Source organism: Fringilla coelebs (genome assembly GCF_963513975.1).
Source record: "Fringilla coelebs genome assembly, chromosome: 9".
Lineage (NCBI taxonomy): Eukaryota > Metazoa > Chordata > Aves > Passeriformes > Fringillidae > Fringilla > Fringilla coelebs.
In genome coordinates, this window is record NC_140067.1 from 4,740,509 (window position 1) to 4,754,813 (window position 14,305).

Consider the following 14,305-nt stretch of genomic DNA (forward strand, 5'->3'; position numbering starts at 1 on the left):
GGGTTTTGTTGGTCCCCTTGTGCAACATGCTGAATGCTCACTTCTCTGACTCAAAGATATTTACTGACTTGCAGTCTGTTAAATTCATATTACTGTTGCAATAGCTGTTTGCTTCTGAGAATTTGGTAGTAAAGTGTCTGTGTAACTTGTGGCTACTTCCTGCATTACCCTGAATTTGGCATTCAGTTCTATTAAATTGTGTTGACTTTTTACTTAGTTAGAAATTGTTAGTTTTAAACAAGAAAGTATTCATAGGTTGTTGAACTAAAGGAGAGCAATTTACCAAATCTGAAGCTTTAACCAAAAGTTTCATTATCTTAAAATTTCTACTGTACAAGCAATACTTTCATATCTACCAGGTACTGTGTATTGATTAACCAGTCTGTTTGGTCACTACTCTTTGTGAGTCACTGCAGAATAGCAAAAATACCAATGCCTCTGTTTGTCCCTTTTCCTGTTGTTCTGTTTCAAACAGAGGCTGGTGAGTATCCCTGAGCTCCTGTCTGGGATCAAACTGCTGTGTATGCGCTTCCAGCCTGACCTGGTCACGGCGGTCGATGACTTGCGGCTGGACATTCTGCTGCGCATGTTGAAATCCCCCCACTTCAGTGCAAAAATGAATTCCCTCAAAGAAGTAGGTTGGCTTTTTGTCTGGCTCTGTGTGTGCACAAGAGCATGGGTTTGGGTAGGATGGGTTGTTAATAAGCCACTGAAACCACAGCTTTAAGAAAAGAGATGGCGCAACATCTTGCAAGTTATGTTGCCTTAGCAAAAGCTCGGTTCAAAATAAACACCAGAACAAGTTAATATAACAGGAGGTGTTTATAGCATTAGTAGCCACTGCAAGGCTTCCCAGTTAGACACAGTTTGAGAAGTGCCCTATTCTAAGAAATGCAATTTTAGATTGATTTATCTATGCTATTCATTGAATATTCACTCTGAGATAATACTGAGCATCCTGAGATGTATCCCATTTTTCTTCTTTCACTCAGAGGAAACAGGAAAAAAACCAAATGGGACCTAAAACCTATATTGATTTTTCAGTCCACTCACATCAGGTCATTGCACTACATAATTGTAGTATTTTATATTGTATTTTTTATTACAGTTGTATGTGGACACTGTAGTGTTTCAGAGTCCATCTTTGCTGCTTTTTTCCTTCTCTATTTATAAGAATATTGAGATGTTAAACCTCATTGCTGTTTGGTTCTTAATCATAAAGGCCGTGTATCCGTGGTGAATTTATAAAAGTGCAGCTTTTGAAGATTTTAGCAGAAATGTGCTTTTTCTCCCTCAAGTGAGGAGCCTGTATCAGTTCAGTATTGGATAAAAAGTAGGACACTGATTTGAGTGTAACAAGCAGAAGCCTGAGATAACCTACTTCTGGCATATCTGTAGAAAGATACCTGGCATTGCAGGCCAGCTTTTCTATGTCAGACTGAGAATAAGATTCTGCTGCATCAGAGACTGATGACATGGTGTTTCTGGTTAGGAATTTGCCTTTAAACTTATTAAAAAACAAAAGATGAAAAGTTAAAAAGCCTCCAAAAAACAACCAACCCAAAAAATCCCAAACACCTTCTGTACTCAAAATATTGCAGAATTCACACTTAAGCTTCATCATGAGCTTTTTTGAATAGATTTCATTCTCTGTGTGTGTGATGCAGGTGGGAATTTTTTTACATTTTTTAATTTTTAGGTAACAAAATTAATAGAAGACAGCACTGTGTCCAAGTCAGTGAAGAATGCAATAGACACAGACCGACTGCTGAATTGGCTCGTGGAGAATTCAGTCCTGTCAATTGCTCTGGAAGGTAAGAACTCTCCTAAAGCCTTTTGGCACATGCTTTAAATGACTTAAATTTAAAAATCTCATCTCTCCCTTTCAATACACTTTAATGAGCACTATTAACCAAAGTTCAAGAGTTTTGGTATCTCCAAAATAAAGTAAAATCCTGCAAATTCTGTAACTATCATCTAGTCCTCTGTTTGACATCTGTGCAGATGTCTTCTGTTGTACTTGGGGTTTTTTACTCAAAATTTATATACTGTTAGCCTCTAAAAAAGAGAGAAAAGAGGTGTTTTTCTTCTCAAGTAGTAACATTCTGTAGGAGTACTATCAGATGTATGAAGCAAAACAAAATAAAAATGGAAACAGCCTTGTTCTTTTTCTTTGTACTAATACTTGTCTGTAACAGTAAAGAAAGACCTTCCAAATGAAGACAGCTTTGTTCTCTCTTTTAAAATAATTAGTTCTTTTATATAAAATGAATGTATCTAATATTGTTTGAAATGTATTCATTGAGTTGCCTTTCTTTGTTTCACAGGTAATATAGACCAAGCACAATACTGTGATCGTATAAAGGGAATTATTGAACTGCTGGGCAGCAAATTATCTTTAGATGAACTCACTAAAATTTGGAGAATTCAGGTAAGCAGTCATGACAGGCAGGTGCTTTTAGACTGTCTTACAAACAAAAATTCAAATGAAGGGATTTTTAAAAATAATCTATACATCTCCATTGCAATGTGGAGGTGTTGAGATTTTTAACAGTATAATTAATGCAAAGATTTCCTTCTACTTCTTCCTTTACCATGTAAAATCAATTTCTTATATCACAGCTGCTGAATCCTGTGATGAAGTTCAGTTCTTTGCAACAAGTGTTAAGGGACTGCAGAAGTATTTGACTTGGCATAAGAGGTTGCCAGCCTGAAAACAGGTGACAGGAATATTTGTCTAGACCAAACTAAGATATTAGTGTTTGTGGCTGGAGGTATGGATTTAAAGTCAGAGTGTGACTTTAAAGAGAGTGAGTTCCATTCCCATTTACCTTCCTGTGCAGACATATAATTGACTGACAAGTCATCTTTTGGCCTTCACTTTAAGGATATTCAATTTATTTCTGTGTGGGGAAGGTGGTTTGAGTGCTCAGTAAGTGACACATGGAAACTTTGACAAGAAACTAATCTTCCACTGCAGGAAATGGTTTTCCTCTCTGTGCAAATGTTGATACTTTAGACTAAACTCATTGAACACTGTCAGCTCTGCAGTGTGTGTGGCATGGTAGCAAGCCTTTAATGCTCAGCAAAGTTGAAATGTGATTCTAGCTCCCTCACTTTTATTCTTTAATAAAAAGCAATACTTCCTCCCCCTCTCTGGCTGTTGTTACCATGGTGCTCCCATCCGTGTGGGAGGAGATTTTGTATTGCTCATTTTTGAGTAAAGCCTGGAAGAGTTTCAAAGATTCAACACCTCACACGTGAAGCTCAGCAAGCAATAGAAAAGGTGATGTTTGTACTGCTGCCACTGCAGCAGCTTGAAGCTGCTGTAATGATGGCAGACTTGTAGTTTCCTACTTTAGAATTCTTCCAAAGACTTCTCAGCTAGGGAAATGAGGAGCACAGACAGTTTACTCTGAACTTGTGTTTCTACCATGCTAAAGGCTGCTAGTCTCACTCATTAGTGTGAATAATAATGCTTACATGAAGGTTTTTCTCTGGCTTGTTTGGGTTGAAGACCTACCTTCTTGTGTTTTCCTCCTTTTCAGTCAGGACAATCCTCCACTGTGATTGAGAACATACACACCATTATTGCTGCAGCTGCTGTGAAGTTTAGCTCTGACCAGCTCAATCATTTATTTGTTCTAATCCAAAAGGTAAGTTTTCACATGAATTTACATACCTTAGGAAGTGAATTGATGAGATGTGCTTGTGCATCCAGCCTACTGAAAGGCAAATACCTTGAATAAATTTGTATTTTCTATATAAATGTAAAATTTGCTATTAAAAAACACATAACTTTTATGTTAACCCAGAAGCCTAATTTGCTGCTGTATTGCTAATTGACTTGGATTTTAAGTACAGTAGGTAGCCAGTCCTAAGGGACTTAAAGTGAGATTTTATTATTATATTTAATCCCTAATAGTATTTGAAAAAGAGTTGAGCGAATTAGTGCTGTCACTCCCAGCAACAGAAATAAGGAAATACTTAAAATGAAAACATATTTGTTTGTATTTTGATTTTCCTGCAGTAAAGTAATTGTGGATTATATTTTTGTGTACACTTGAGATGGAACAGCCTGACAGAGGTGCTCTAACATTGATTTCTTTGCTGTCCAGAGCTGGGAGACAGAGAGTGACCGAGTGAGGCAGAAGCTGCTGAGCCTCATTGGGCGCATTGGCCGAGAAGCACGAGTGGAAACAACCACTGGCAAGGCAAGGGGATGGTTTTCCTTTGGAATTTTGATTTGTTAAATGTAGAGTAACCTCTGTACTTCCTAGGTCCTGACTATCCTTGCCCTTATCCTGCAGGTTCTGGAGGTACTTTGGGAGCTGGCTCATCTTCCAACGTTACCGTGCAGTCTTATCCAGCAGGCCTTGGAGGAGCACCTGACAATCCTCAGTGATGCATATGCAGTGAAAGAGGCAATCAAAAGGAGCTACATCATCAAATGCATAGAGGATATCAAGAGGGTTGGTTTATTACTTTATCTTTTCCAAAATGAAATCTTATCTAGCCTCGATGTTGCCCTTTTCTTTCAAGATGCACAAATTGTGTGTCCCATCTGTAAGTTCTTACCTTGGGGAGTCCTCGAGAGGGGTAGGCTTTGTGTGAGCCACTTTGTTGATCATGAGACTCATAGTAAGTCTCTTGCCTTTGTTTTAAGCAAATTTTCAGCACAAGGAGTGATCAGTTTATGGGAAACTACCAGGATGGGCCCAAGGTTAGAATTTGCAAATGGAACCACTGTAAAGGTATGTCAGTATTTTCACTGTCCCTTTCATGTGAAAGCCTAGATTAGTTTCTTTTGAGTAAAGCATGTGTTCTGGCATGACCGATAAGTCTCCAAATACAAATCAATATTTCAATTGTAGTAGTTTTGTATTTTAGTAAAATACTTAACTCTTTTCCTGTAACATAAAGAAGCCATTCCCAAAGCTGCCTGTACTGTTTCCTGGCAGCAGCAGAGATGTGCATGGCTTAAAAGACTGCATACATTCTCTCCTGCGCTGTTCACGTAGCAGGCAGTTTGTCTTCAGGCCTGCAGGAATGCTCCTGTCTTCTTTTTTCAGCCTGAAGTATGCTGTAAATAGAGAAAAAGGCTTGTATTTTTTTTTTTGTTCATTTCTTTCATAAATTAGGTTTTGTCTGTGTTGCAGCATCTGTAGAGGATTTAATATGTTTAGGAGGTATAGTATGTTGATTCTTGTTATTGATCACACTTCTGTGTGTGTTCATGAATATGAATTTTAAATCTTGGGTTCTCAATATCCGTGAAAGTTGTAGGGTTTTTTTTTCTTTTGGATCTTCTCTTATGCTTTCCTAATCTCATTCCTTTTAATTATATTCTGGCAAGGGCTTTTACATAGGTGCTGCAGTGGGAAACATTAACAAAAGCTGTGATTGTAAACTAGAAGGGATTGGGGTAAACATACAGCAGACTTCTAAAATACATGGTGTTCTTATTTCCCTTCATTAGGGAAATGAAGACATAAAATGGGAGGGAATGTAATGTCAAAGCAGCTTTCTCCAATTTGTGAGGGAGTCTTCAGTGGAGAGCTCTCTATTATGGTTAAGTTCCTTCAGCCTCTCTGAGTGTGTAGGTGGTATTTGGGTGTTGTCAGTGTTTAAACCAGACATCACTTCTCTGAACAAGCAACCTCAGTACTGGTCTGTGTGGTCAAACTTTGCAGAAAATGAAGCCTCCCAGAAAAGTGATGAGCAGTTCTAAAAATGAGGTAGGAGGGTTATTCTTTGTAGGATCTCTTTCAAAATGCAGCTTAAGTATCCTTTGCTTCCTATCAGGGAGCTGCTTGCAGCACCAATCAGAAATTTCTTGTCTCTTAAGCCTCAGTAGTATTTGAAATGCTTCCTTCTGTTGCTCTTCCTTTAGCAGTAAGTAACATCATTTGACTGGATTTGCCCTTTTGTGCCCTTTTAGTCCTGTTTCATCTCCCATAATTGAGGAAGGTGGTGGTTATCATCTCTCCCTGGTGCAACTGAGCTCTTTTTGGCTACTTAATTTGCATGTTCTCTAGCAAGGAGCTGGCACTTTGGGCTTAATAATAGGGATAGCAAAATGGCATATGTGTGTATCAAGGGACTTCTTGTGAAAAGAGAAGGAGAGCACTTTGAGTGGGTTTGAAAAGAGAGCAGGAACAAGTACCTGAAGCCAGCAGAGGTGGTAGCTGTTCTTTTGAAACAGCAGCCTTAACAGATATCATTAGGCTTCCAGAAGTCTGAGAGGAAGGTTAATCTGTTGTTGAGCACATACCACATGTGTAACTGTTTTTACCTTTCCTGCTGCCAGTCGTCCCAGCACAATAATCCCCAGTTTGTGTGGGTGGTGCCAGCCCTGCGTCAGCTCCACGAAATCACGCGCTCGTTTATTAAGCAAACTTACCAAAAACAAGACAAGGTAAGGCTATATGCTGGCAAGATTGTTGAAACTTTTGTTGTGTCTGAGTAGCTCAGCCAAGCATGGAAGTTTGAATTTAGAAAAAAAAATTAATTAGCTAATAAACTATTTTAAAAGTAGTTTAGTGATGTAGCATAAGCAAACTGTTGGAGTAGAGGCGCTGTGCTGTCCCTTAGTGAGTGTGTGTTTGTGTATGTATAAATCTGTTTGCTGTGTCAGGACTAATTTGTTTTATTCTCAGCTTTTTGTAGAATAATTAACAGGCATGTTTGTGTTAAGAAATGAACAATGGCTAATGTTTAGACCAACTGCTTTGTAATTGAATTGACATTGACTCTTGGAAAGCAGACTGAACTACCAGCAATCATGTGTGCTGTAGAGTGGCTGTGTGGAGGTGTGGGGCTTTGCAATCTGCAGCACTTGTGTTTCAGCACAAGCTGAAAACATCAACATCAGGGGGGTTGGGTGCTTGGATGGGGAACAGCTGACTCTGAGTGGGGGTACACGATTCCTTCTGGTAAGAAATGTGTGTCTGGAGAAGAGCAGATTGCTGCACACACATCCCTGTTTAACTATCGTTTTAAAACCATCCTTTCTCTCTTTTATTTTATTGCCAAGAGCATTATTCAAGATTTAAAGAAAAACTTTGAAATAGTGAAGTTGGTGACAGGAAGCTTGATATCCTGTCACCGTTTGGCTGCATCTGTGGCAGGCCCAGGAGGGCTGGTGGGAGCAACACTGGTGGATGGCCGATACACCTACCGGGAGGTACCGGATTTCTTTACCTTCTTGTTTCATTTTTGAAATTCACTGGTGAATAATTATTTATAGTTCTGCTACTTACATATGAAAGCTTGTTGTACCCTTGCTATTATGTAGAATAAAGCTGTGTAAACATTACACAAAATTACAAAATTCCTTAGCAAAATTTCTACCTGATGAAGAGTAGATCTCCCCATCCTAGGATCTGTTGTTGCCAAGTCTGTGCAGCTTCCACCTGCTTCACCAGCTTCAGTTCCTGGTGATACCCTTGAGTGTGTTGTGAAGCTCTTAATACCTGCAACAGATTTGCTAATTAGCACATAGAAGCCACACACACAAATAGCAGTTTGTTGCTAATCCTTTGATAATTATTTTTTCCACACTAGTTTTGACTTAGTGTCAAATATCAGCACCAGCAAAGTAAGAGCAAATCCAAGGAGACTTTAGTGTTTGTTTTTAGAAAGGTAGCCACAAAGTATATGTAAAATAGAAATAAACCTCACAGTTTCTGTTTCTAGGCTTTTCAAAGTGTACTGTTGTTTGACAGCTAAATTTGCAAAAAAAAAAAATAGAATGTTCAGAGTACTTGTTTCAAAAAGAAAAGTCTTAAGCTTGAGTTTTTGTTTCCTCTTTCTCAGTATTTGGAGGCACATCTAAAATTTTTGGCATTTTTTCTGCAAGAAGCCACCCTTTATTTGGGCTGGAATCGTGCCAGGGAGATCTGGGAATGCCTTGTAACTGGCCAAGATGTTTGTGAGTTGGACCGAGAGGTAAGAAAGACTTGAAAAGTTGGTTTCTGTGGTTGCAGAAGGAATTTTAATGGATCATGAGCAGCATGTGTGTTTGTTGAGACATGTGGAGTGTGAGTATCTTTGTGTAGGCTACAGCAGGCACTGTTAGGAGTTCACTTATGGCCAGGATGCTCTTTTAACACTGACAAACATTTAATATTTTTTGTTAACAATTGACAAAATTCGACTGGAAGAGGGACATTGGCTGGGAGATTAGGTGAAGATGCTGGTTTGAAAAGGGGCATGTGGAGGTTGGTGCAGACACAAGGACACATTAATTGTTAAGGTGAAAGATGACTGTGAGGTACCCTAAAGCTGCAATGCAGCCTCTATAACATGTGAGGTTACCAGGAGATGACATTTTGAACCTCTTGCTCTAGATAAAACTTCTGCAAGATGAGTTACTGTGGTATCTGACATGGTTTGCTGTGTAAAACTAAAATATTTGATGTGACAATGGGGTAAAAATTATGTCTGCCTTTCATTCACAGATGTGCTTTGAGTGGTTTACAAAAGGGCAGCATGATCTGGAGAGTGATGTGCAGCAACAGCTCTTCAAAGAGAAAATCCTTAAACTGGAATCATATGAAATTACTATGAATGGTAAGAAAATGGATTTGCTGAACAGATTTGGGGTTGAAATATATACCAGAAATTTGCTTCCCAAGCCTTCAAATCACACACCTAACCAGTTCTACAATCAATGCAATAAAGGGGTCTGTCATTTTGAGCTTTATTAGTTATAGAGGGAAAAGTTCATCTCCTGTATTTGATAACTTTACTTTTTAAACAAAGAAACCAAGCCTGACCAGCATAAAAAAATCTGCACCTTTTTTCATTTTCAGGTTTTAGTTTATTTAAGACATTCTTTGAAAATGTGAACCTGTGTGACCATCGGCTGAAGAGGCAAGGAACTCAGCTGGTGAGTGTGTTCTGCCAAGTTTGTTCCTGTGTCCTACCTGTGTCCTCTTAGGGACAGGGAGGTGAGACCAGGGTTGGGTAGCAGCTGTTTGACATGGTCATGTTTGTATTAAGGACCAGAATGTCCTTGTAGCATTAACATTGTTAAATTCTGAAGCTAAAATTTTGACAATTTCAACAGTTTAAATTCAGCAATTGGAAGCTGGAAGCTGCTTTGTAGCTTGTAAAACTTTGCATTAGGAAGTACTGAACTGTTTTTTTGAAAATAATCATAGATTCTAGTGTGCAATTTTTTTCTTCTCCCTAGCACTGAAAGTCTTTTTTAATTATTTTTTATTTTTCTTCTTTGCATGGAACTTAGACAATCATATTTAAATTCTAACCTACTATAATTTTTTTATTCTGAGCCTTCAGTGGTTTTGTTAAATTAATAGTTATATGTTAAGTAGTTTTCTGTAGGCATTTTAGATCTTTATCACAGAGAACTTACTTCAAATGCAGGATTTTTTGCCAAGTATCATAGCAGGTTTTGTGATGGTTTATTGTGTGGTTAGCTACCATGTTGACTTTTTTGAAACTAATTCCATTCTAGATTAAATTTTTCCATGCTTTTAAATTTTTTAATTTTTCAGTTGGCTCGATTGCTGTTGTTCTTTGGAACTTGTTTATCCATCAGTAAACAATTTTTTTTTCTTGTATAAATACACAAATGTGCAGCAGTTGGTTTAGCTTTGCACAGTGCCAAAGTTTGGCAGCATGTTGGAAAAGAAAATTTTTAAGTTTTAATCAAAAGGTGCTTTTCCAACACTTTTGTCCCTGTAGTTCTTGTGTGAGAGATCCAGTCATGTTTTACTGTTTCCTTCTTTGTGTAGAGCGTAGAAAAACTGGAATTAATAGGAATGGATTTCATTTGGAAGATTGCAATGGAGTCACCAGATGAAGAAATTGCCAATGAAGCTATTCAACTGATAATAAATTACAGCTATATTAATCTAACTCCCAGATTGAAAAAGGTAGGCATATGTACATAAATGTCCTTTGACATTCATGAAGTCTTGATACTCTGCAGCTGTTGTTGGGTTCTGTCAGTTTATGAGTAGCTCCCATGATTTTGGTGTAAATTCTAATTAATTTGTACATTTTATCTTTAGGATTCAGTTTCACTGCACAAGAAATTCATTGCTGATTGCTACACACGATTAGAGGTAAAGGACAAATTTTAATTATTCTCATGCCTACATCCTTTTGATTCTGTTTCTAAGAATAAGAATGCTTGTCTATGATAATTCCATTTAAAGAAAAAAATTCTTTCCACAAATATTTTTTGTCCTCTGAGCTTTCCAGGCCATCCTGACTGTCTCTTGCTCTGCTCTGTGTTGCAGGCAGCCAGCTCTGCACTCGGCGGTCCAACTTTAACTCACGCTGTCACCAGAGCTACAAAAATGCTCACAGCAACTGCCATGCCTACAGTGGCAACATCAGTTCAGTCTCCTTACAGGTAGGCCAGCCTCTCAAGGGATAAAGAAGAGAGTAGACATTTGCTCCCAGCTGCTTCCCACAAGATTTTGAGTGCTAATTAAAATTCTCGGTGGTTGGTAGTTGTACATTCTGGTGGTTCCTCAACTGAATATTCCAATTGCTATGCAATAGGAGTTCCAGAGATTTTGGAAAGAACTGTGTTTAAAAACAAAACAACAAGGAAACAAAGAAAACCGAAGCCAAATAGGCATTAAAAAACCCCAAAACAACACATCAAAACCAAATAATCCACCTTGCCTCCAGCCCCCCAAAAATCAAAACCAACCAACCAAAACAAAACAAAAAACCCCACAGGTTATTACCAGCCTATTAAGCATGTAATATTTCTGAGGCAGTGGTTCTTCTTAAATTAGGAGAGAAAAGGTTGTTTTTTCAACCTCAAGCTTAGTTTAGTCATACCTGAATATGTGTAACTTAAATATAGGAGCATAGGGTGGGACCTTTAGAAACTTGAATCTTCCTCTGAAGCTGGCAACATCTCAAGCAGTACAACATGAGCCTCTTTTCCTAGTTCATTTCTGCTGAATTAACTCCAAGTTTAAGGTGGTGCCTTCAAAACCAGACAATTCATGGTAGTTACCCGTGGGCGTTGGAAATGAATCTGTGAGACAAGTTACTCTTGTTTTCAATGTTTATCTTTAGGTCAACTAAACTTGTAATAATTGAGAGACTGCTGCTGTTGGCAGAGCGTTATGTGATAACAATAGAGGTAAGATGTTTCATTTCCTACTAGGCAAGGCTAAGAACACAACTTCCATTTTTATTTAAAACCAGTTAAAGTTATTTCAACATGCAATGCCAGTTACCCACCATCACAGAATTGTCTTTGTTTTCAAGAGTGATGTTTACTGTCATCCTTCTCTTCCTGTAGGACCTTTACTCAGTTCCCAGAACTATTCTACCTCATGGTGCCTCTTTCCATGGACATCTTTTAACCCTTAATGTTACATATGAGTCTACCAAAGATACTTTCACAATAGAGGTAGGTGTGCCCAGCTTGTGTGGGCCATGGATTGTTGGTTATGTAGCCACTCTTGGTGATTTTATGGTTGGACTGAATAGAGTAAGATGGTTATAAAGATTAGCTTGAAAACTCTTCTTGAAAATGTTAAAAATAAGTATATGGAAGTGTTTGTGGACCAAATGTATTTCTATCATTAAATTCCAGGATGGGAAAAATAATTTTTTTGCTCACTGTGGGTGTTGGAGCATTTCTCTGCTGTCCTATCCTGACACTCTTACCAACAATACTTTTACCACCCTATGCAGGAAAACTCTTTCAGTAGATTTTAATTTTTCTTGGCATTTACTGCTTGAGCAGACTTACTGAACCAGTGTTGTTTAATTTCACAGGCTCATAGCAATGAAACTGTAGGAAGTGTCAGGTGGAAGATAGCAAAGATGTTGAATTCACCTGTGGAAAATATACAGATATTTGCCAATGACAGCCTGGTATGTTAACTGCAAATAAATCCCATTCTTTATGCAATTGAGTCTTTTCCAGAACTAAACAATAAATATTTTCTTGCAGCTAACAGTAAACAAAGATCAGAAACTACTCCACCAGCTGGGCTTCTCTGATGAACAAATCCTTACAGTCAAAACATCAGGAAGTGGGACTCCATCAGGGAGCTCTGCAGATTCCTCAACCAGCTCCAGCAACAGCAGCAGTGTATTTAGTTCATCCTATGCAATGGAACAGGTACAACAGAAGCCTTCCCTCAGATTTTTCCTGAAGCAGGAATAGATGGGGGAGAGAGTAAGAGCTCCAGTAACATCTGCCAATCTTTAGTAATCTGGTTTTGCTTCCAAACTGCAATTGAAACAAATTATCTAAACACACAACTGCCTTGTGCACACAGGTTGGATTTTATAATCTGTACTCTGTCACCTATGGTAGCCTGCTTGGTGTTTATTCATCTCTGCAGGGACTTTTAAACAAATAGGACCCATCTGGTTTGATTTTGAGACTGTGTATTTGTTGAGGGTAGAGATTTCCACATATTCACTAATAAAAAGCTGCAGTAGAAAAGTAAAGCATCAGCTGGCATGTTCAGAGCACTCTTGATCTGCTTTGTATTTTGCTTTTCATAACACCTGACTTCAAAAATTGACTGTTTAAAGGGAAATGGAATTATGTAAATGTCTCAGCCTAGAAAGTAGCTGGGATTTCTGTGGGTCAGGCTGGGATCTGGGCCATTTGCTCCAGTGAAGAGCTTTGTTAAATTTACATGTAACAGAGAAGTGAGAAAAAGACCTTTGTATTTCTGCTCAATTCTCAGGAGAAATCCCTCCCTGGAGTGGTCATGGCTCTCGTGTGCAATGTGTTTGACATGCTTTACCAACTTGCCAACCTGGAGGAGCCAAGGTAAGCAGATTAAATGGTTACTAAATATTAAAGAATTGCTCCCAGTGCCCAGTTTGAATATTCCACTGTGTGCAGGCATCCACCAGGCCAGTGTGGCTGAGCCTTCGTTTTGTGCACATAACTTGGGATTTCTTTTCAGGATAACGCTGCGGGTGAGGAAACTTCTGCTCCTGATTCCCACTGACCCAGCTATTCAGGAGGCTCTTGATCAGCTTGATTCCCTGGGAAGGAAGGTATGGATTAAATAATTGATCATGGTGAGCTACACAAAGAGGATTTTACTACCAAGTTCCTTAAATTGTCAGATTATTGTACACAGAGGGTTTGAAACTACAGCAACATATATTCATGTTAAGTCAGTGTTTATTATTGAATTACTTCCAAGCAGCCAGAGGTGAGAGGGTTATTACAGGGGTTGTAGGAAATGGATTCCCAATTACAGCAAAACTGAGGAGTCTCAAAATATTTCTTCTGTGGCTTTTTCCTCCTAGAAAACACTGCTTTCAGAATCCAGTTCTCAGTCCTCAAAATCCCCATCCTTGTCTTCAAAACACCAACATCAGCCCAGTGCCAGTTCAATACTAGAAAGTCTTTTCAGATCATTTGCTCCAGGCATGTCCACGTTCAGAGTGCTCTACAATTTAGAGGTAAGAAAACAAATTTGTTTTTTCTGTTTCTGAACAGTAGGAGTTAAGTATTTCTTGGTGTTTTGGGCAGGAGTCCACTGTGATGGGGTCATTATGAAAAATGAAAATATTGTGACACAGTCTGCTTTTACACATGTGGTAAATTTTACACAAAATGAAAGGAACAGAAAGTTCCCTTCCAGAGACTTCACTGAGAAACCAGGTCCCTCTTTGTGTGATTTGCAAGGTGAAAGAAGTGTTCTGAAGTAAGTGGAGAGGAGCAAAGAAACATCAAATTCTTCTTGTTTGGATAAAATTCCTGCTTGAATCTCTAAATCCCTGAATATGCAATTTTTAGTGTGTGTGTATATATAAAAAATATATATTAAAAAAAAATAGGCCTTTAAAAATTAATGGGAGCTATTTTAAGTTGGATTGGTTTTACTTGATTAAATTTGTCAGAAACTTCTGTACTGTGTAAGTCTCCCGTTTTATGTCTAAGGAGGAATGTTTTTACAAAGCATTCAGCTGGGAAGAATTTTCACTATCCAAATGTGCAGGGCTTTTGCCAAGAGGCCTCTGGCCTGTTTTGGCTGCACAGGTAGAGTGGAATACATAGAAATCTTTTACCCCTAAGCATTCTTTAGCCAAAATCCTGGATAGGGCCCTGTAAAGATTCTGTCCTAGATTTCAGAGGATGGATTTTAAGGATTACAGGAGTTCAGCTGGTGTTGTTGGTAGGACACAGGAACCTGCACACTAAAAGCTGGACAGTGTTTAGTTCTACTTGCATGTCCCACTGTTTATAAGAGCCCATGACAAATGTGATTTGAACAACAACTTGAGGTTGGAGGACCAATTGCCAACTGCTTCCAGAACA

General features: G+C 38.5%; 1 protein-coding gene across 2 annotated transcripts in view; it reads left to right on the plus strand.

The window, feature by feature from the left end:
• The window catches only part of USP24 (ubiquitin specific peptidase 24), a 61,456-nt gene that overhangs the window by 20,123 nt on the left and 27,028 nt on the right, over positions 1 to 14,305 (plus strand). For both annotated transcript variants that reach the window (XM_084210915.1, XM_084210916.1), the window contains exons 10-30: positions 476 to 634; positions 1,700 to 1,814; positions 2,328 to 2,431; positions 3,549 to 3,656; positions 4,119 to 4,214; positions 4,311 to 4,472; positions 6,311 to 6,418; positions 7,037 to 7,186; positions 7,819 to 7,950; positions 8,463 to 8,574; positions 8,817 to 8,893; positions 9,765 to 9,905; positions 10,044 to 10,097; positions 10,275 to 10,390; positions 11,074 to 11,140; positions 11,303 to 11,413; positions 11,785 to 11,883; positions 11,963 to 12,133; positions 12,714 to 12,799; positions 12,939 to 13,032; positions 13,291 to 13,446. In XM_084210915.1, coding sequence (XP_084067041.1) covers positions 476 to 634; positions 1,700 to 1,814; positions 2,328 to 2,431; positions 3,549 to 3,656; positions 4,119 to 4,214; positions 4,311 to 4,472; positions 6,311 to 6,418; positions 7,037 to 7,186; positions 7,819 to 7,950; positions 8,463 to 8,574; positions 8,817 to 8,893; positions 9,765 to 9,905; positions 10,044 to 10,097; positions 10,275 to 10,390; positions 11,074 to 11,140; positions 11,303 to 11,413; positions 11,785 to 11,883; positions 11,963 to 12,133; positions 12,714 to 12,799; positions 12,939 to 13,032; positions 13,291 to 13,446 — 2,418 coding nt within the window. The remainder of the gene's footprint in view (positions 1 to 475; positions 635 to 1,699; positions 1,815 to 2,327; positions 2,432 to 3,548; positions 3,657 to 4,118; positions 4,215 to 4,310; positions 4,473 to 6,310; positions 6,419 to 7,036; positions 7,187 to 7,818; positions 7,951 to 8,462; positions 8,575 to 8,816; positions 8,894 to 9,764; positions 9,906 to 10,043; positions 10,098 to 10,274; positions 10,391 to 11,073; positions 11,141 to 11,302; positions 11,414 to 11,784; positions 11,884 to 11,962; positions 12,134 to 12,713; positions 12,800 to 12,938; positions 13,033 to 13,290; positions 13,447 to 14,305) is intronic.